Below are 22,645 nucleotides of genomic sequence, written 5' to 3' on the forward strand. Positions count from 1 at the left end.
ATTTGAATGCATGTCTGTATTAGCAGGGGCTTTGGGTTAGAACCTTCTAGTTCTGTTACAGAGATCTGAATGGTTCTGAGACAGATGAAAGGTGCAAATAAGCTTCTGAATCTTGGAGTTAATGGAGAGGAGGACTCAGACAGCTGATCCAGGGCAGCTAGTGGTTTTGCAAACAGGCCACTGCCAAAGAAGTCTTATTGAATCTGCTAGGCAGAATGACTTTGCCCCACACCTGTAGTAAGTCAAGCTACCTACCCTCAGCACAGCCCTGCATTTAGAACACAGAATCCTGGCCTAAATCTTACCTAGTCCAGGTGTACCCTTCTTCCCACGTGTGCTTAAAGAAAGAGGCTGTTATGTCAGGTACAATAGCACATTGCCAGAACAGTCACGACTTGGCCACAGGACAAGTTTTCAGTGTAACTCTTTGAAAAAACCTAGGGGAAATAAAAAAAAATAGCAAAGTTTCCAGAAGATGTGTCACTTAGCAACATTATAGGAGTCTACTAACTAAAATTCCACCAGGAGTTTTTCTCCACAGGCCATATATCACTGCTGTATTTTAAGTAGTAGTAGTTAGTAGATGTTATGCGTTTATCCTCAGAATCCTAATTATGAAAAATAACAAAATTGGCATGGATAATTGTAGTGCTAGAATTTTAATTCATACTTCAAGAGCGCAGAAACAGATATACAGATAGTAGAGAACTTTTTGAACTGAATTATGCTATTTTTTTCTCTCTAGATTGAGTGCTCTTTAACTCTCTTCATGATCAACCCTAGTCAGGCCTTTCAGTTCACCTTCAGGCTCATGCTTTCCTGAGAGATGCTACTTTCATTAAATTTGTTCTGTTTTCCTTGCATTTAAATAGTTCCTTTTCATTCATTAACAAACCATACATGAACATTTGTTGTCCATATGAAATTATGCCAATAGAAGTCTTGCAAACTGAAATAGCTATATGTTTTCCCACTCTGAGGGCTGGAAAACTTGTCAATTGAATTATAACAGGTTGCTTTTGCCAAGTTTTCTGGTTACAACTGAATATCTGTGAAATTAAGTAACATTTTCATATTTGATAGTTTGTCAGTTGTCTAAAAAAGAAAGCAAAATGATACAGCAATCTTAACATGAAAACATATTAGCAATATGCTTCTCTGTGTTGATGACTGCAGGATCTCTCTGATTTGGCATAACTTCAAGAATAGCTATGAGCATGGCAGGTTCCATGGCTTAGCCATCTTCTTGCACTCATGTTGGTATAGTAGGGTACCCACTTGTGTAGTTTACTGTGCATTTAGTCAGTAAGGGGGAACTATAAGGACAGCTCCTGAGACAGGACTGCTGTTTCCCAAAAATGTCCTGTTTTCCAACCGGAAGCATCCTCCTGGATAAAGAAGAAGATTTTTGACCAGCCTACATGAAACCATCCTCTCAGCCGTGTCGGTAGACCACATTCAGATCAGTGGTGCAGCTCACATGCAGTGCAAGCCCACGGCTTGTGCAAACAAACCCCTCTTGGGGATGCTCTCAAAGGCAAGTGTTTTCCTTTTGTCCAACACTGAGTTCACCACCCCTGTCACTGCCTCCAGTGGGACCCGAATTGGTCACGTTCAGCTGGGTTTGGGCAGTCTTCAGTTGATGCCTCTCAGCCCCGTGGAGCGAACACGTGTAGCTTGCTCCCATTTGAGTGCTTCCACAAAGGCATGCCCTAGTGGCAGCCAGTCAGCCAAGACAGGCAGCTTCTCTCACAAGGAGCACAAACACACCATACCGACAATTAATATTTATTGTCATACCTCTTCTTTTGCACTGTAATGGGTTATATATACATGTTCAGCTACCTGTGCAGCCTGGGAGACGTCTATGACCTAGCAGCAGCTGGAGGTATTAATAAACCATAACTCAATTTCCACATCAATTTTATATCCGGAGAACAAATAAAAACTCCGATTTTTCGACGTTTTAATATGCTAATGTCAAGCTTTAATAAATAGCATTTACCTCAAGAGCGTGAGCAGGACGAAAACCCGCATGCTTGTGTCAAAGCATAACATTAGAAGCAACGTCTGTCAGAAAATTGAACAGACGTTCAGGTGACTGGTTTACGGTGTCAGAAAATTGAACAGACCTTCAGGTGAGTGGTTTACGGTGTGGCGGAGGCTCGCAGCAGCAGGGCCGGCAGCGGGATCAGCGGCCGGGCGCTGCGGGCGCACCAGGGGCGGGGCTGGGGCGGGGCCGCTCGGGGCGCGGCTCGGCAGCCCCGCCCACCCCGGCCCCGCCCGCCCGCCCGCGCTCGGCGCCGCGCGGCGAGAGCAGCGTGGCCGCGGCAGGATGAGCGGCCCGCAGCCCGGCCACCGGCGGAACGGGTACGGAGCGCAGGGCCCGCGGGAGCCTCCCCGGGCTCTCCCCGCCCGTCATCCCGCGGCTCCCTCTCCCACCGCCACCGCTCTCCCCTCGCACGCCGCCTGATTAAACTTTCTCCGCGCGGGCCGGGCCGCGGCCGCCCGCGGGTGAAGCCCTGGTGGCGGGGCCCGACGGGCTCTGAGGGCGGGAGGGAAGGAAGCGGGAATCCTCCGGGACGGGAGGGAGGGGGGGGAAGGTCCGCGCGAGCCAGGGGCTCCCCCGGGCAGCGCCGGCCGTGGCCGTGGCCGTGCCCAGGGAAAGCCGTCCCGGGAGGGAGGCGTTTCCTGAAGCCCCTAAAGGCCCTGTGGTGAGGGCATGGCCTGTTGTACTGGGGTTTCGTACTCGCTGGGGTAGGAAAGAGAGCAGGCAGGGTGTCTTGTGCTCATTATTTCCGGGAATGAGGACCGGCGTGAGTAGTATGCAATTAATTAAAGTCAGAAGTGACTCCGTAAAAGTACGTTCAGTGAAGGGAAGTGTTCTTGTACTGCTTAATTGCGGCTCAGTATTCATACGCGGTGTTTATCTTTACAGGTTTGATGGGTTATCTCCCAAGAAAATTGTGAATATAATTAATTTGCAATGCACTGAGCATTGTTGTTCTGTAAGAAGGATTGAGTTTTGTCTTTCAAAACCTTCCTTCCCAGTGCGGAACGTGTAATGACCCTATCTCAGTACCTGTACGAGGGGAAAGATGGGAAGCCTCAAGTGAAGGAAATCCCACGTTCATTTAATCTAATAGTGATCATAAAATAGGAGATTTAAAGAGGAAGCTTGTATTGAAGGTCATCAAGAGCACGTATCCTGTTTGGCTTTTGGGGAACAAGAGCTTAGCTGAAGATGTTTATTTCTGATTTTTAAGGCACACTTCATTTTTTACCTGTGATTTCGATGCCTTGTGATTTCAAGGTATCGATAGTTGGTCTTCAGTAGTATACATGATACTGGGGAATCGTACTGCTTGAGTGGAGTTGTAACATAGTGCACATGACATCAAAGATGAGGAAGCAGAGGAAAAACTTAAAAAAGAGGGAGGTTGATGTGATACCCCCAGTCCTTCAGTTGTACTATATTGTATGAAAAAAAATTGAGATGATAAATTCTGTTTTAGGATTCTCAGAAGAAATTTTCGTTGTGGTATACCTTTTTTTAAGTAGCTGAATGACATTTGTTCCTTTTTCAGATGGTGTTACAGCTTACTTGAAGCCTAGATGCATGAAAAAGAAGTGAAAAGGGAGTCAGTGTTCTCTAGTTATAGAATATTTTTCTCTATTTTCCCTTGAAATAACCTTTACAAAATTTTCTATAGACTACAAATTTATCTAAAATTTAAGTTTTTCTTTTCTCCCATTGTTCTTAGCTGTATTCTTCATGGCTTTCAGTTTCTGTTACTTTTGTTCATAAGTTCTTATGGGTTATCCTAAGGGTAAGCCTTGATTGCCTGTTTTACAGCTAGCTATAGTATTTTCTAGAGTAGCTTTCATTCATGCAATTCTAGAACTTGCAAATGAGCATAAAGAAGATTATCAGCTGCCCCAAATCCATAAACTAATTTTCATGTGTGTGCTTGACTGCTAGCCAAGGCCTTGGCTTCTGCTCAATCAGAAATTAAGTGGTTTATACCCATTTCACACTCTTGAGTTCTTATGCACTGAATTGAGGGAATTATCTTGCCAAACATGGTGATGTTAAGTAGAAGTAATTGAGTAAGGCCTTTGGGGCATTTTTCTGTTCTCTTTGATGTAAGCCTTCTGCTTATTTTTTAGATATGCTTCTCTCCCTGTGAAGTTGGTACTCTGAGGGACCTCCACTTACACACAGTTCTGTATTTATTAGAAAAGTAAATACTAGCTTTTGTTATGTTTTGAATAAGTAGAGTTGCTAGGGAATAATTTAACAAAAGATCTCACGACCTCTTAGTTCAGAGCACTACTATCTTTCTGGAGCCCTTTTCCCAGAATGTTTTATTCAGTGCAGTTCTGCATTGTGTTTCATCCCTCTCCAAAGACATCACTGTGAATGTCACTTAGCCAGGAGCAATCATTTAAAGTCCAGTTGTGTTTTAGATTTTGTAAATCCCTTTTTTTTTTTTTTTTGAGGTATTTTAAATAATCATATAGCTGAAACATTTTCTTGATGTTTCAGTTAACCTGTCAAGGTTCAGTTTGGCACAGAGTGGTGTGAGGGCATGTCTTTAATCTCTTCTTTCTCTGTGCACTTTTCCTTCTTGGTAGGATACAGCCCCAACCCTTTAGTTACAGTGATTCAAGTCAGTTTGGTCATCCTTAGAATCACATACTTGATTTGTGTGTTTGCTTTGACACCTGACAGTTCAGGGCACTATTTGCAATGTTGTCAAAGTCTGAGAGAGGTGTGTGGGTTACATCAAGAGTGTGTGTTCCTCCCTCCTTACTTTGAGGTGGTAGCCTTAAAGAAGGATCCTCATTCATTCCAAGAACAAGCCAAAATTGCTAACTTGTAATGTGCCACATACAGACTATTCAAAACCAGCAATTTATCTTTGGTAAATAGCACCTTGTAGGTTTCTAAAGTACACTTTTGTCATGTGCTGGCATTGTTTTCACTCAAACAGTGCAGCCTCTTTATGACAACCTAACTGCAAGCCTCTAATATATGGTTTTAGTTATAAAAATAATGATTAACTAAACACTTGCCTTCTAATATTTGTCTTCTGAAAGTGCTGGTACTAGTGTTGCTAGGAGATGTCTTGCTGCTTGCAGTTACCTGTGATGTATTTTTCTGTATGTCTGTACATCACAAGAAGGGTATCTCGGTCTTAAGCTGTAGTCTTTGGTAAGAGGAGCCCAAGAAAAAAAACCTACTGTGCCCCTTGTATTTTGTTAGGCTAATCATTGTATTTGAGATGTTCCACATTGGTTTGGTTTTCAAGTTGTAGCAATGGTAGGTGAGAGAGTTTGGGGAAATTTCTTTCCATTTGATGTTTTGTTTGAAATTTTCAAAGCTTAAATATACGTGTGGAGAAGAGAGATGTCTGCCTTTCTTTTCTTTGAGCTGAAAAGCACAGAAATTCCCCTGTTGTGTCTTACACTGTCTGAGCAGGCTTTCACCCATAAGCAGGCAAGAGAAAATGATGTATCACCTTTTTTTCCTAACTCCTTCTCCCAAATATACCCTTCAGGGCAGGGAAAGAAGCTACCTTTTGTGGCATTTTCATATATTGTATCTAAAGGAAAAGTTCTTGAACCCATCTCCTGTCAGTTTTCAAAAGGCTTTCATAAGACACAGTCTCAAGAGAAAATTAGCAGGGAACTCTTGGAATGGCCTCAGATCTTTGGTGGTAAATGTAACAAGAGGTAAACTTTTGGTGATAACTCTTCGGTCAGAAATTAATGCCTGCAGAGGAAGTTACCAAATAGGAAGCTACTGAGCACTTCTTGTAGGCAGAAGTACAAAATAACTTAGATTAGAGGCTGGCAGTTATCACAGTCACCATAGAAAAGATTATGTTGTTTGGGTGAGAAGAATGGCAGTACATGATATACCTGAACCTTAGAAAATACAAGGTGTTATCTATAAAGGATAAATTGCTCTGTCTTTGAATTGCTCAGTGCTCTGAATATCTCAGGCTTCTTATCTAAAAATGAAATTTGCAACCTTGCTCAGCTGCCTTTTCATTGAAAGAAAATGTTGCATGTATAAGTTCCTGGAAAGCACTTAACACTGATGGGTTTACTGTCGAAATATGTGTGGTCTTAGGCACATTCTGATCCTAGTTACTTTAAACTTGTGCACATTAAAATGATACAATTTGTAGTAACTCTAGGTCTGTGGTGTTTGCTGATGGTTGGTTTTTTCTATAAACTATAGTTTCAGCAGTGAAGCGTCCTGCAAAAAAAGAGAGGATTATTTGGAATGGCCTGAATATTTTATGGCAGTAGCTTTTCTGTCAGCACAAAGAAGCAAGGATCCAAGCTCTCAGGTAAGAAGGCAACATATAATAATGAGATAACCTAATCTATATTGCATATTGCATCAGATGTACACATAGCAGTTGCAGGAATTTCTTAATAGAAGTTATTTCAGTGTATAGCTATTCAGTTTTTAACAATAGTCAGCACTTTCTGTTACAGAAATTCTCTTATTGGGCCTGACCTCATATGTATCATTCTGTGTACGTTTGTAGCTTGGAGTTTTATAAATCATCTTTTCATCTGGAAGTTAAAATAACACATGCATTTTGTCTCCTTTTTCTATTAAATATAGTCACTTTTAGAGGAGGATAAAACTGCTGAAAGTTTTAGGTTGTAATTTTTTAAGACACGTTTTACAAGTTTCTTTTCCTCACCTGTAAGAGTAAAACAATCTGCTCACTTCCTTCTGTACATCATGGCACTTAGCTCTATGAAGGTTGTTCACCTGGGGCTAAAATTTTGTTACCTAAGGGCTGTTTAATAAACACATTGTGTGAATTAGTACTGTTGCAATTTGAACAAATATTATGGGCAGAAAACATAAAAACGGGACATATCATCATTCTTTAAGAAGAGTCCCTTTGTAGATTTGGGTTGAAGAAATAAAGGGTGGGAGTTAAGAGGTTTGGAATTTTAGTGCATGTTTACAACAGGAAACAAAGGCTTATGAGGCATGCATAAGCCAACACTTGTGTTTCTGTTGCATCTCTCATAACTTTTCTTTTGTTAATGTTGCTCATGCTGCTGCTGGGAAAGCTGGTTTGGGGAGCTGAACTTAGGTGTTTACTAGGGTTCATTCAGTGCTGCTTCTGCTCCTTGAACTAAGCTCATTTTGTAAGTGGACAAGGTACAGTGCTGGCAGGCTGGGATGGGAACAGCATGACCAAAGGGGTTACGTCTGCCCTGACTTATTCCAAAGCTCCATCAGTTAGGTACAATTAGGTGCAATTGTAGCCCTGCTCACTAGACGGTGTGACTTAAAATGTATGTGAAGTGAAGCTTGTATCTCTGAAATGAAAATTGTAGGGCTGACCATCCACGTCTCATCTTTGTTGTTGACACATTGTTTTGCATGCTGTTGGTACTATAAAAATCTGATTTTGTTTAGGTTGGTGCCTGCATTGTAAATTCAGAAAACAAGATTGTTGGAATTGGCTACAATGGGATGCCTAATGGTTGCAGCGATGATGTACTACCCTGGACAAGAACAGGAGCAGATAGACTAGACACAAAATATCCTTATGGTAAGGCCTCTTGTGGTTGACAGGTTAGACTTATGATGTCACTTGTGTATCTGTGAAAGTTCAGCTGGTCAAGTATTGATCAGTTTTTCTTCCACTCACTCAGTATTGTTCATGTGCCCATATGTGGTACGCTAGGATAAAAATCACAGTCTTTTTGTAGGACTGACTTCCTGGTGGAACAGGTTCATAAATACTAGCCATTTTGGATCAGGCAGTGAAAGCCTGTAAATATGAAGCAACTCATTAGCACACAGTTGCAGTGCATGCAGATGATTGCTGCTCCTGTGTGTTTGTCTCCACAGAAATTACAGTGTGTGTGTATGCAAAACAAGTAATTGGGTCTAAAATACAGGTATTAAAATTATAAACCCCAGTGGTTGTGGGAAATTTCCATTTCAGGTATTAATGGAATAGGTTGTATATACTAGGAAGAAGCTGAATATTTGTCTTGAAGTCTGTGTGCCATGGGTCTACCCTTCTATGGGTGAGGTGACTTTCATTGTTTATTTCAGCCTCTGATTCCCATTTACTAGATGGACAAAAGGAATGAAGAGCAAAGATAGTTTCATGGCAAATGTGGTTGGGTGCTGCTTTGGATCTCGCCTTTGTCTTTGCATTAGGCATAGTTCAGCCTTCTGTAAGTGTTATTTAAAGGGGCTTCTGTGAAATTTGGTGGGCCTATCAGCAGGGCTGACTCTAGTGGATCAGGTGTGGTTTGCAGGAGCCAAGGAGACTGGGCTGCCTCAGACACCATGAGTGCTGTCTGCCCCGTGTGGAAATGGGGTTGAGAGCTGCCTTGTGGCCTGCAGTGGCTGCTGTGGGGAAGAAACCTTGGTTAGGGCTGGTAAGAGACCACCATACAATCCCTGTGCTGCCTTATGACCCCTTTGTCTTTCTGTACCCACTCCAGCTCCTGCTGCACCTCTGCATGTGACACCAATGCAGCAGAAGCCACAGGCACACAAAAAACAAGAGCTTCTTCATTGTGTGCTGCATCTCAGCCTGTCCTGAGCTCACGAATGGCAGGGTGGAGAAGCAAAAAAGAGAACCAGAGCCTTGAGAAATTTTCCTTCTCCCTGCATGGGTGGGGGAAAGTCAGCACTAGAGTTCACCTTTTGCAGAGAAATACTGACTTTTTCCAGTGATCAGTATTTATCTCTGCCTGCTAATTCTGTTTCTTACTTGTAAATTTAACAATTGGTGAGATAGAGAAATTAAACTTGCATGAGTTTTGACACAGCCTGAGTTCACTCAGAGCTCTTTCTAAAAACCATTTTCTAGTTTTCTATAGCATTGAAGTGAAAGATGACCTGCAGTGGCTCAGCACATAATTCATCAGTTTGATTTTTTTGACTTCTTAAAACCCCAGCACTTTGTCCTTGTTCACTTCACCAATTTATTATAAAACCTCTAATGGTAATTCTTAAGCTCGAGACCATTTCATAATCTTTTTTGTAACAGGTATATTCCCAATATAGGGCCAAATTTGAAGTCTGCTCCTGCCAAATTTGAAGTATGCTCTGAGCCACTGGTTTTACATATAGTGCTGTGACCATAATGGTACAACTTAGTATGACTGCTCTTTATTTATAGGGCGAGGAAACAAGTGTTCGCCCATTGATTAAATAAAAAGCACTGAAAACAGAATATTGATTTTGGTTGAATCTTTATGCTGCTTTAAGGTCTCTGAGCTAAAATCAGCGTTGGTGGTCTCTGGCATCGGAGCATGTTCCAGGCGCTCAAATCTAAACTGATCAGTTTAAACTGAAAGTACTGTGAGGAATCTTTGTACGAGATGATGTGAGAATGTTTTTCTTTTTGTTAACTCTGACTGCGCAAGATGTGGAGCATGTGATGTTTAAAAAATGAGCTAAGGAGTAACAGTTTAGAGTGCCATGCTGATTTCCAGGAGTTGGTCTAACTACTGCCCTTCCCCCCATTATCTTAGTCTTCACCTCATTAAAAAAATCACAGCTTTGTAACACACAGTGTCTGCTGTGATGAATAAACAACCTATTTTGTAATTCACAGATCATTTAAACTCTAGCAATTTCTTATTAATCTTGATAGCACAGTTGACAGACCAGACAAGTATATATATAAAAAAAAAAATCTTCTGCTTAAAAAAATTCTGGTATGCAGAGACACATAGAATTGCTGCTAAAATCTCATTAAACTGTCATTTTTCCTTTCTCCTTTTGCTAATCATCACAGCATTTGTGTAAATTGAACTTTTTCTCCTTGCATTTTCCTGACTGGCTTGTTCAGAGACAGTACAATCTTACTGTGTGCTTCGTTAGCTAATCATGGGAATGATGGCACTTTCATCACTGCAATGTAGCTTATTAGACAAAGCTGATGGTAATGGTGCATGTACCACCACATTAAGTTGGAAAATGTCTTCTGGAGCTACTTCATGCGTTTGCAGTGCCTACAGAAAAGGTCTGGGGTTGGATCTGAGTGCTGACCACCTGGTCTTGGGTACTCTTGTGGGTTAGCCATAAACACTTAGCTCACTTTCTATGTTTTGTACCACTCTGAGTAGCTTTCTCCAGAACAAAGCTTCAGTATTGCTCTTCCAATGATGCTCCGGAGGGCAGGGTAGAAAAAAGACTGTGAGAAAACAGTCATCAGGTATAGGCTTATAATGCAAAGCCTGCTGAGATAGTATGTTTAACCTTCCTCCTTCCCTCAGGCCATACTGGCAGATATGCAACACATACTATGTTTCATGCTCTGAAAATCCCTCTCTGGTGGGCTGCATAAAAGTCTTCTCACTTCTTTATGCACTTTGAACTGAGACATACAAAATAACTGTGTGGTGTCCTGGGACTCCTGGAGCTTGAGGAAACCAGGGCTGAGGGCGCAGTGTTGCTGAGGGAGCCCTAAGATGAGCACGAGCCAGGCTGTGCCAGTTGGTCTGTGTTTAGCAGCATAGACATAGTAGGGGATTGGACCCAGAGGCAATCTTTGCAGAAGGGTGTTAGGTGATCCTATAACAAATTTGTTGAGCTCCAGGAGAACTGATGGATGCATTGACCCTACAGCTCTGACCAGATTCACTGTTTCACGGCTAAAAATCTTCCAGTTTTCACCCTAAATTCATCTGTGGTTATTTTTTAGGTTCTTGCATGTGCCAGCAATGTTCTTTTAGTTTTTCTTGCTCACCTTGGCTAACCATTCCTCTTTCCCTGTGCATTTACTAATAACAGTTACCTTTTGAACTTCTGTTGTGAGGTTAAACAAGTCCTGTCACTCTCGAATTTTGCTTGTTGGTTTGAACACTTGTTGGTTTGAAATTCACCACTGTCTTGATTACCTGTATTTGCTGCAATATACTGTATGTATCTCACACCCTGACGAGTGGGTTCTCCTCAGCCCACTGTTAGGGGCAATGTTGTGCTTGATTAAGAAATCCAGGTGTAACCTGAGCTGCTACTGGGAAAAGGCATCAAAATGTGGTAGCTGGTGTTCACCTTTCCTTAGAGGATGCAAACATTTGCAAGGCATTTGGATTTTACAGGAATAGTGACGTGGATCCCCTGTGTTGATACTGTGTGTTCCTTATGACACTCTTGAAATGGATAAAGGTTCTTCCTTCTAGTCGTGGTGTATATTTGAACAGTATAGCACAGAGTGCATTCTGAGTGTTGCAGAGTGACATTTTTCGCAGCCCAAAATCAGGGTTTCATTGTTATGTTGGAACTGGCTCCAGGCTTCCAGTCAGTGGCAGCAGCAGGGATGTGTCTGTGCATGTGAGAGAAATGGAAGGCCAGTTTTACTATTAATCATTTACTAAGATGTTATTAAAAGCTCTTCCTGGAGCATTGTGTTCAGTACTATGTGCAGAAGCTTCTTAATAATTAGGCAGAATTCTGTCTTTCAGAGTCAAAAGTGTGCCCTCTGTTTCTGTTAGACGAATCTGAGGATTTGCTGATGCTCAGTTTCCCCTCACCAATCATTTAAAATACTACATTTTCCTCCTATTAACACAAATCTTCCCACTAAATCTAGTTGCTGTGCTCCTGTTATGCCCTCTGTCTCCACGGTAATCTAAGAACATCCATTTGACAACCAGTCTCTAATTAAGGGTTTTAAATTAAAATGACTGGCAAATTTAGAAACCTCTGAGCAATACAGAAAATAGTGAGTAAGTATGCTTACAAATATTTATACAGGTTCAAATATGATAAAATATGTGCTGTGGCAAAAAGTATGCTCTAATTGAACAGTACCTGCTGTGTAAAATGAAACAAACTGTTATCAACATTTTCCTTGTGTTAGGATTATGAGCTTTTTGTCAATTTTTCTGAGAAATGAACACTCAAAAATATTCAGGCAAATGTTAGTTTTATAGAAGCTGTTATTTTGACAGCACAAAATTTGATAAGGCACTCTGAAGAAGTGTGCCTTATCACTCTCTCCAACTGGCAGTGCAAAGATGAGGCTTCAGCTGGGAAGGGGATCTATAGGAGATGGTCTCCACTTACAGCCACTCACTCTTGTCCTGCATTGATTCTTGTCCAATTCTGGTGTCATACATCAAATCTGTAGAAATTTTGGAGATTTAGAAACAACAATTCCTCTTGTTGTACTTGCCTGCTAAGAAACACCTCTGTGGTCTGCTAGGAGTAGGACCAGCTTGGAGCGGGATGGGAGAAACTGTGAAATAGGGTAGGTTAGCTAATGCTGCTCAGGTTTTGAGAGGGGCTTCTCTGGTCTGACCCAGCAAGTTTTGTGATGTTCATAAATGGGGTGAGTGGTTCCCATCTTCACTCCCCACTTCTCCTTATTCATGGGAGAAAACAGTGAGGCTAGGGTTCTGTTTCTCTTACTGCTGTCTGAAGAGGTTAGGACTCCCAACAAATCTGCTGCTGTTATCCTTGCCTCTGTGCCTTGACCACAGCAGCTGCTCTTCTCCGGCATGCAGAGAGAGAGAGAACAGCAGGAAGGACTGAGGGCAGTGCCAGCCCAGTATCAGTGTCCTGTCTGCCCTTAATGCAGTGACCATCCCTATGCTTTCAAAAAGGTTGGAAAAAATAAATGTCATTCCACTAATTTGAGATCCATCAACCACTGCCCCCAGTGGTGGTCACTCCAGACTCCATTCCTTAAATTAATGTTTTGATACCTTCTGTGATTCTTGCTGTGTTCAGTGTCAGAGTTCCAGCAAGTAAGGTATGACAAAATTCTTAGTCTGGCTCAATTAGTATTTAATAGCACTAAAAAGTCATTCTCCCTAGCCCTTCCTCTGAATGCTTCTTTAAAGGGTCTTTAAAGTTATGGTGGTCCCTAGCATGCTCTTCATCAAGCATGTAAGCCTTTAAACAGTATTGAACACTTTGACTGGTCTTGTGGTTCTTAATAAAATAGCTAGTCAGAACACGTTTAGAATGTGGGAAGAGTACTTCTGACTCTGCAACCCACTGGGAACATGCTCATGTTAAGTGTTCAATCCTGAAAAATTACCTTTTATAGGGTAAGCAGGGGTCTCTTATTTACAGGTGAGTTTAAGGATGAGTACTACCTCAGCTGTGCAACACAAAGCAGCATGCAATGAGATAGAAACACCAGCAATTAATAGTACCAGTAATGAAGCAGTCATTTGGTCATTCATCGACTTTTTTCTTTTATTCCCCCCCCCCCCCCCCCCCGCTCTCATGAACCTAGTAGCAGGTGGTGGGAATGTCAGAGCACACACTTAACTTCTTGTTGCATGGTTATTTCTTCAGCTAATGAAGCCTTTTGAGAATACTTCTCAAGCTACTTTTACAGAATGGAAACCAGTGTTGTGGACTTGATATTATGTTGGCTATATGTGAATTTTTTTTTTTTTAAAGCCAAAGCTCTGGAGCCCCTCAATAGGGTATTGTAAAAATTATTAGTTTTACTAGTCTACTTAAAGATACAGTATTCAGAATTTTGAATATTGAGCACCTGTGAAAGGTTATTTTAAGTTAACTTCTTACTATCACAGAGAGGACAATTTGTAACTATTAGCAGGAACATTTAACAGCTCAAAAAACTTCATAACAGCCCAAATGTAAACTAGTTAGTTATTAACAAGAGGGATTTTGGACTTCTTGATTTGTTTTCTGTCTCTCAAAAAAGCTGGACAGGTCTATAAGAAAAAATCTGGGGATAATAGACCTATCTTGCTGGTCAATGCCTGTTTGTCAGAGAGAGATGAATATGAGTAAGAGGGAATTAAGGGTGATGGAACAAAGCCTAAAAATACTTGTCTGATGCCAGCACCTTCTTAAGAACCATCTGGTATAATATCCCTTTATAAGTAGCAGATGTCTAGGGAGATGTATAAAACAAAGACACATGTAATATAGTTCCCCAGAATGTACTTTCAACTCACAGCAACTGAGACAAAATGGTTTGGTATTTAATAGCCCAGTAGACTAAAAAAAACCAGTACTGGATGGAAGATGATGACTTCTGGAATTAGTGCAAGGTTCTGGTCCTGTACTGATCTCTGCAGTAAGTTCAGTAAGAAATACTTGGTAAGGCACATGAAAAATGTAACTGATTTTCTATTTGAAATCAAAACTTGCTGGGTTTGTTGTAGACTTAAGTACTTTTTGTCTTGGAATGATTAGTCTGTTTCTTACTGCTGTCTCTGTGTCTTCTGTCCACATGGGATAGCTGTAATTTTTCTTAACTCCAGGTTGTGTGAAGATGGTCAGGAGGCAAAATTTATGGTTTTCCCTTGGTCCAGCTGATTATCTTCTCTAAGTTATTCTTGGCCTGACCTTGTTTTAGCTTGGGAAGAAGTTTGTTGTTGAAAGTTTGTAGAAGTCTGCCAAAAGAATCTTTTTCTCTCATTAGTGCAGGAAGGAAACCTGTTGCAGTAGTACTAATAAAACTTGTCTGGTTTTAGGGCTGAACATTTCTGAGTTTTAGTGAAGGAAAAATATTTACTGAAGGAATTAATTTTGTTTCTTTTTTAGTTTTGGAAGCCTTTGAAAACAGGCTTCTTTCTGGAGGCCTTCCAAATTTGTAAACTGCTGCCTAGAACATAAATATATTGTTCAAAGAAACTTAAAAGTGATGTTTCTGTCCTGTTGACGTAACCCCTACTTCCAGTTGTCGAAATTATGTCACTCTTACTCAATCCTCCGTAGCCCCAGAAAAATTATTCTCTGACTATTTATTGTAAAGGCTTTATAAGATTGGTGCAACTTAGTAATATACTTGGAGTTCACAGAACTGCATCTCTCATACATTTAATGGCATATGTTTAAAATACAGTGTGACTCAATAACAATTGCACTAGAAACAGTAAAAATAGTAGAAGAAGCATTAATGTGATGGTTCTTGGCTCTTGGCTGGTTTTTTTCTTTTTCAATCTCCTATTGTTTGTGTTGGTTTCTGGCTTTACTGGTTATGAGAAGGTATGTGGACAGCATAACGTGGACGTGGTAGAAGCCTATCCTGAGCTTTCTTTTGCAAGTGTTTGGTCCTTTGTGACTTGTGTGCATGGGAAAGTTTGTGTGCTGTAAGTTAGGCTGTAAATTTGTAGTGTGTTAGCCGTTGTATAGAAAATTCCATGTAGACATTTAGCGCATATGGAAAACATTTCCATTCAGCAATGATTCCTGCATGTTGAAGGTACTGCATTCAGTTGTTTGTGTGGTGAGATCACACAGAGGTGAACATATAGCACCAAGTTTGCTATGAAGCTGTGCTGTGAAATTTGGTCTGTTTTAATTTTCATATGGGTGCAAGGGAGAAGAAAACAACTTTAAAAAAAAATCTGTTCTTCAAAACAAACGGTGGAAAACCTCTTAGTGTTGTCTGCACATGCAGGTCTCTAAGTGATCTCAAACCCACACCACAATTCAGCATCTGTTTAAGAAGTCAGGGCAACAGGCAGTTTTTAATAGGTAGGTGTATAAATTATGCAACTTGCTGTTATTCCTAGGAGTAAACAGGAAGTTCTTGCAGAGATCCTAATGTTTTTTCAGAGCTTCATTGTGGAGGACACAGAAACTGTGCTCTTCTCAGCTGTGTTGGTAACGCATTAGATAATCTGCTCGTGTGTATCTTATCAACACTGAAACCCTAAGGTACTGCCTGTCCAGAAAGAGCTATTGTGTTACGGTGGAGTAAGGCAGGATGGTCCATTGCTACCTGGCCCATCTCAAATCCGTGGAGAAATACATGGCTTTGTTTTCCTGCTTGTGAAGTCTGGCACCTTTTAATGAGCAGTAAAGTCACTCTAATATTAAAGCTGGATGTTTTTATGGCCGAGTGTGTCTTGTGTATTCTGGGGGTGGGAGAATCCTGCAGCAGCACTGAGCCATTCTGAGGCCCAGAGGACAGAGCTGCTCGGTTTTACTTGGCGATTCTGCTGCCTTTAAGAGCACACAGCGCACTCCTACAACCGTAAGACTGTTCCTATCTGTGCATGTAAACACATAAATGAGCTCTGTTATACTGGCAGTTAGATACTCCAGAGAGTTGTGAAGCTGTGAGATATTGCTTCACTAAGGGTGGTTGCAATGGCTTGGCCCACAGCCTACGGCTTTGTTGCCTGCAATAGGTGTTAGCAAATGGCTGTGCTAATGCACTTAATGATATCATTACTAATCAGCAGCCTGGTCAGAACAATTGTCCTTCATTGATCTTGGTATTTCTGCTTGTATTTCTTTCTCTTGCCCTTTATGATAAGCTGTGCAAGCTATTTACCTTTGAAAAGATGTAAGCGGTTATATTGTATCACTTTAATTTTAGTTTGACCGATTTATTTTAATTATCAGTATTACGAGTAGTTTCTTCCCTTGTTTAATCAGTGTGCCATGCCGAATTGAATGCCATCATGAACAAAAACTCAGCTGATGTGAAAGGCTGCAGCATGTATGTTGCCTTATTTCCATGTAATGAATGTGCAAAGCTCATCATCCAGGCAGGTAAGCAGTAGTGCCAGCTTGCTTTTTCAGGGTTGCAGCGCTGCCTGCTCCGTGGTATCTTCTAATAGATGTATTTGATGTTAAATTGCTGATGTTAGATCTAAATTAATTGTACTGTCAACCTCATAAGATGCTACTTGAGGGGGTTTCTTACATCTGAATGGTGCCAAACTTTTCCGGTGCTAATTGCATCTACTGTGATTTTAAACGTGCTTCTAATTTAGGTTTGTAACTTCTTAGACCAGGAGCTGCCAAAGAACAACACAGGCGTTGCATATAATTACTGTCAATTTTACTGTGCTCTGGCACATTGAATGGAGTAGGGCAGAAAGAAATAAACTTCTGCATGATAAAAGGTCTGTTGGGAGTATATACATGAAATTTTAATTTGAATGTGATGCATGGAAGATATTTGAAGATTTTAAAAGATCTTTGCTCATAAATGTCATAAGATTTCTATGATCCTACTTTAATTATGTCTTTCATTACAATTATTATAAATCTGTGCCACTGCAGCAAGTGTGCTGGCCTAAATGTGTCTCCTTTTTTGAGATTAGGCAGTATCTGCAGCAGGCTTCAGTTCTGTAAAAATCTCTGCTTAAAAAGTAGCATATATTTTACTCACTGAATAAAGTAGTGCTGTCCCAGCATGGATTGCTGTTCTGAGGAGTGCCTGTCACTACTGATGGCCACAGGAATATAGGAAGAAAGCAGCAAACAGAACGCTTCTTTATTTTGGTTCAGTATGGTTTGAAATCAAGAGGGGTTGAGAGGGAAAGACGATGGTATTCTGCATTTGTGCTTCATACAATTCTCTTACTTAGAGAATCAAAATCAAATGGTCTTCAAGGTAGATTGGCTGCTTGTTCTCAATGTAGCCACTCATCCTTTTCCTTATGCACTCAGGTCAGCACTAAATTGCAATGTATTGATATTCATGCTATCTGGCAAACACAGGAAGATGTTGATCAGCTGCGAAACGCTTGTGAATTCTCTTTTGAAGCTTTTATATTTCTCCCCTGCCTAAGTGATTTAGGCAAAGATCATTCAGCAATTTTACACAACATCCATTTGTGAGTTGAGGTGTACCAAGGGGTTTTAGAGCATGTGGATGAATGCTGCCTCTTCTGATTTTGTGCTCCAAATATTACTATTTCTTTTCCAGTGTAATTCTAACATTTCTTCTATGTGACTTTTTAGGCATAAAGGAAGTTATTTTCATGTCTGACAAATACCATGACACTACAGAAATGACAGCTGCACGGCGGATGTTTGATTTGGCAGGTATTACATACAGGTGAGAGAATTAGCTTCATTTTTACTACAGAATGGAAGAAAAGGGGGGTGTGAAAGAGACCAACTTTAGGGCAATTTTTTTTTTCTTTCAGTCATGTAGCATTTTATTCCTCTGTAGTGTTTGTAGATGGTTTGCTCTCTAGAAGGACTGGGTTGACAGACTGCTGCACCATTCTTTTGTCTTCTGTATGGTTAAAGTTCAGTTTTGAAACGTTTGTATGAGAAAAGGGTCCATGACTCATTTTGTTCTTGGAATGCAGGTGAAATTGCCAAGGGGGTAGTTATTTGTTACATTGTACTTGGGAGAGTCTTTCTTGATGCTGCTAGGAGCAGGAGGTAGGGCTAGGTGACCTCCTGAAATCCCTTGTGACCGGAATTATCCTGTGATAATGAGTTGGACTGAAACAACCGATTCTCGTTGTTGCTGTTTTTGTAGATTACTCCATCCTTATTGAAACTTTAGTATCTTTTTGTTGCGGTCAATTTGGGAAGGTCTCAAACAAGCCAGCCTTAACTAATTCTTGGTACTTAGAGCTGTTCATCTTCTTTGGTCAGCTTTTGGGTGAGAAAACGGTAAAACTTGAAGTATTTGCGTTAAAGTAATCATAATGTGAAAAATGTTTCAAGAGTGGGGTTTTAAAAGACACTGACAGAGATACCTAAAGACAATCTCTTCAACAGCGAGTTTGATAGGAGTAGCATGCTGTGGATGAAGCTAATTATGTAGTCAGAGGGGCTTTGCAACACTAAAAAGTTTTACAGTATTAATATAAAGACTTTGAAAAATTCGCAAACGTAACAATTCTGACAAATAAAATTTTAGGATGAAAGATACCTACTGAGCTAAGAAACATCCATGGAAAGAACACAGCAGTACTTGAAATCCAGTTTTAGTCCTTCAGTGTATTTCCTGTCTACTAGGACTATTTGACTAAGAAGCATAAATCATTCTCTTGCAAGTCAAATCTTGTAACTTCTCCAGGGTGAGAAATGTTTCTTGCATTTCAGATCACTATTGGGAACAAAGCATTCAGAGTTTCTGGGGTCAGCAGCATGTGCTTTCCTGCTTGACTGTTACTTATCCTTGTATCGATTGCTGAGGATGTAGGTGGTACTTAATGAATCTCTTGAACTCAACTGTAGAGCTTAATTAGGCACTAAATCCACACTATTTGCATAATCTTTTGTTTACTGGTAGACTGGAAAATATATGCTCAGTCCCTGTATACCTTCCTTGCTAATTGCTGTAGCAGATGCTGTAATGATAATAAAAGGAAACATTTTGTGGCAGTATTAATTTTAGAGTTCTAAAGTTACTATTTTTCAATGATTCCCTTTTAACTAGCTTGGGTTTTACCCAGTATGGCATAATGTGATCTATTCCCCTTCCACAAAAAATATTTTATTATGCTGACACAAAGCTTGAAAGTGTTTTTCTAAAACCTGGCAGGAAACAATTGATCAAAATATCAATATTATCAAAATGTATTACAAATATATTTTTTTTATATGCATACATATACAGAAGATTTAGGGTTTTTTCTGAATATGTATCTGTACCTAGATCTTTAAATGTATATTAAAAATATTTGAAATATTAATATATATGAACAAAAATCACAGACCTGGTAACATGATGCCACCACCTGCAGCTAAGTTGTTAAAAGTCTTTGACTCCTGGGTAATTTATAAATTCCAATAGCTGAAGAATGTACAGGGTAACCCACCTCATGTGTCTTTTTGTTTTAGTCTTTCTTGTCCAGGTTTCTCTCAGTGTGGTGCACTATAATTGGCTCCCACAGAGAAGAAAACTGCGAGAATCCAAGGATGTGTTTTTTGGGATTTTTTTTATTCCTTCAAAAATTTAGCTGGATCTAAAGCAAGCAAAATGTTTTAACTACTTACTAACTAATATCTGTATTTTTCTCTCTTTTTTAGGGAATTCAAGCCAAAGTGTAACAAGATCATCATCGACTTTGATTCAATTAACAACAGACCAAGTCAAAAGCTTCTGTGAATTATGTCTCATTAAGTCTTTAGAAGAGTGTGATTATCCTTTTCTAAAAAGCTGCTAATGCCTTTCATCTTGAAGTTACTTGCAACTTTTCAATGGTTTCTGTAGCTAAAGTAGACTCACAAGAAATCCAAGGCATAAAATGTCCCACTCACTTCATCTTGTCAAGTGGAATCTAAATCTATTAAAATTTTTTTTTTTGTTAATGAAAATAGCTTAAAAAGTGGAGACACATAGATGAAACAAAATAAGTAAAGAAAACTGTTCTGATTCTTCCTGTATTCATCACCACATGCTCTGATGGGCTGTCAGCAGAGATTTAGCCTCAGTTTAACAGTGGTACTTGTAACCAGTAGTACTGTGGAATATGCTAATATATGTTGATCTCTCTGTTGGATGTGTGGATATTAAGAGTTGATCCTAATAAAGAACAAAAAAAAATGTTATCCATGCAAATGCCAATCTTCCAACTAGCATAACACTAATATTTAAAAGGTTTTACAGCTTTAGGAATGTGTGGCATTCTGCTTGTTACCCAACAATTCTTTTAATTGCTATGACATTGCCATACTTGGGGAGGGTTGAGGGAGGAAGCTGTTCTGGGAACTGTCAGTGCCTAAGTGAGCTTTACGGGTGCTTTCCAATCCTTGTTTTCCCCAAGACTCCGGAAGTGAAGGGGCTTGAGGGAGTAAATAATTTGGTGCTTTACCTCTGGGACTTTTACACTGAGTTTGTTTTCATGTGTAAAAGAAAATAATTTTATTGGTCTAAGCTGTTCCTAGATAATCCAACATAGCACAGTCCTTAACTCCACCTGTAAGGTAACTGAATAATTTTTTGTCCTTTGAGAGAAGTTGGAGATATTCAACCCCTATTCATATCTGCCAAAAGATATAATTACGGTGTTAGCTTGTTTCCCAGTGCTGACATAGTACCTCCATTTTCATAAATGTTGCCTAAAATAATATCCTTTTTAATTTTATCTTGAGATCTGGGAATAGATTTGAGTTCCTTTTTGTCTAATTTGATTTTTAAAAATTAAATATGCCTAATGGCTTTGTTTAGATAACATTGGTGGTTGTTGTTTTGTTGGGGTTTTTTGTTTGTTTGTTTTAATGTGGTTATACTTCAATGAGCTTTGATTTTCTCTACAAAAGCTTTGTTTCATATTTTGGGACATTATGTAATTTGGCTTCATACCAGTATTATTAAAGTCTTATTAAAATCCACTACATTGAAGTAGACTCATTATTATAATATTAAGTCATGCACTTGGCTCCAGAGCGCTGCTGTTTTTGCAATCATATGGAAAGCATATTTTGTGCATTTGTGATATTACATAAAGTATAATGTTCATGAACCATTTGACTACTAAAGGGATCAGTGTAATGTATTATGTGTTCATTTATAAGATAATTTCTGAGTTTCTTTTTCTTACAGCTGTTTTCCATGTCGAAATTGTTCTGTGGCTTAGTGCCAGAAGAAATTTGCAGATATGGGGGGTGGGGGGGGCGCATGAAACCTGAAAAATTACTTTAATAAAATGTCACTAAGCCAGCTTATGCACATCTTTTTGTTTGGTCTGAATTAGTAAGTAGTAGCATTTTGACAGTAGGACAGAGGGGAGAGAAGAAGCAGAATTTTTGGGTTTTGCAGCAAAATTGCTATTGTCTTCATATGTAATTGCTAATCTAAGTTGAGATTTAAAATGTACATGCATTGTATATGTATGCTGTAAGTGTTTCATGTTAGGCCTTGGATACTGTTAATAGGTAATGTGCATTAAAACTTGGAAGTTTATTGAAACAACGTCCAGATGTTTTTAGGAAAGTACTTTTTCTTTCATAGACGTGTTTTCCCCCAGGACTTCTCTGGTTGTGTAACAAAAAAACAGTACTGGAGAAAAGGATAAGATTTTATAGAGTTCTCCTGGTCGAGTTTTGATCTGACAGAGGCAAGATATCAGAGTAACAGTCAGTTAACTCAGGCCAGTAAGTGGACTGTCCTTTCCAGAGCAACTTTATGGACAGGGAAAAGCATAAGTACAACTCTTGAGACACTGTGTGCTTAGTTTGAGGGTAGTGTTTTAGAGAAAAACTTAAAGAAGTTTTGATCCTTACTTTGTGCATGTCCAAAACTCTGTATGCTTCTTGGGTTTTTTGGTTTTGTTTTAATGGTTCAGGAGATAGTACTTTGACTTCCAAATAAAGAGCACTTAATAGAGGAAACAAAGAAAACAACTAAATAGAATAAACTGTATTTCTGCTGCTGTAGCTCAAGTTCAAGATGGGTAGAACCATTTGCAGTGGAAGGATTTCCAGAGGGTATTTAGTCTTACTTCTTGCTGAAGGACCATTGACTTACAGGTTAGATCCAGTTGCTTGGGCCTTGACCAGGTGAGTGTCTACAAGAACAGAGATTCTGCAGCCTTTTTAGTCAGCCGTTCCCATTCTCAGTGCCCACTGATGGCTCCTCTTTGATACAGGCACTGCAACAGGATCCACTCAATGGATGCAAGGTCCAGGTGGATCCTGTTCTTTCAAGCTGCCTTCCATCCACTCAGCCAGCTGGGTGTTGTTCTGTTCCTGGTGCAGGACTTCATCAAGTTTCCATCAGCTCATTCCTCCAGCCACTACTCCAGCTGTACTTGGAGATGTTGGCCCTTTGATCCTGATGGTTCACCCATGTGAAACTGCCCAGGTCCTTCTGGGGCTGCCTGCACCATTCCCACGGTCACCACGCCCCAGCCTGCCGGGGAAGGGGAGGTGACTGCAGGCTCAGGCCTCAGTAGAGATTGCTAGAAAAACCTGGTA

At 40.1% G+C, this 22,645-nt stretch overlaps 1 protein-coding gene across 1 annotated transcript; it reads left to right on the forward strand.

Moving 5' to 3' along the window:
- Window positions 1–2,287: 2,287 nt before the first annotated feature.
- DCTD (dCMP deaminase) lies at window positions 2,288–21,061 on the forward strand. Its single transcript, XM_066185928.1, has 6 exons — window positions 2,288–2,370; window positions 6,254–6,365; window positions 7,466–7,601; window positions 16,406–16,522; window positions 17,723–17,819; window positions 19,757–21,061. The coding sequence occupies exons 1-6, from the start codon at window positions 2,336–2,338 to the stop codon at window positions 19,833–19,835; spliced, it is 576 nt and encodes a 191-aa protein (XP_066042025.1). The 5' UTR covers window positions 2,288–2,335; the 3' UTR covers window positions 19,836–21,061.
- Window positions 21,062–22,645: the final 1,584 nt, after the last annotated feature.

This window comes from Chamaea fasciata, unplaced genomic scaffold (assembly GCF_029207755.1).
Source record: "Chamaea fasciata isolate MVZ Bird 193981 ecotype frontalis unplaced genomic scaffold, bChaFas1.0.hap1 SCAF_6, whole genome shotgun sequence".
NCBI classification, from domain to species: Eukaryota; Metazoa; Chordata; class Aves; order Passeriformes; family Sylviidae; genus Chamaea; species Chamaea fasciata.

Excerpts from the sequence above, each read along its gene's own strand:
- DCTD (XM_066185928.1), top strand. The coding sequence starts at position 2,336 with ATGAGCGGCCCGCAGCCCGGCCACCGGCGGAACGG. Across the intron at positions 2,371-6,253 it reads CCCGGCCACCGGCGGAACGG|TTTCAGCAGTGAAGCGTCCT; the intron begins GTACGGAGCGCA and ends TATAAACTATAG. Across the intron at positions 6,366-7,465 it reads GCAAGGATCCAAGCTCTCAG|GTTGGTGCCTGCATTGTAAA; the intron begins GTAAGAAGGCAA and ends GATTTTGTTTAG.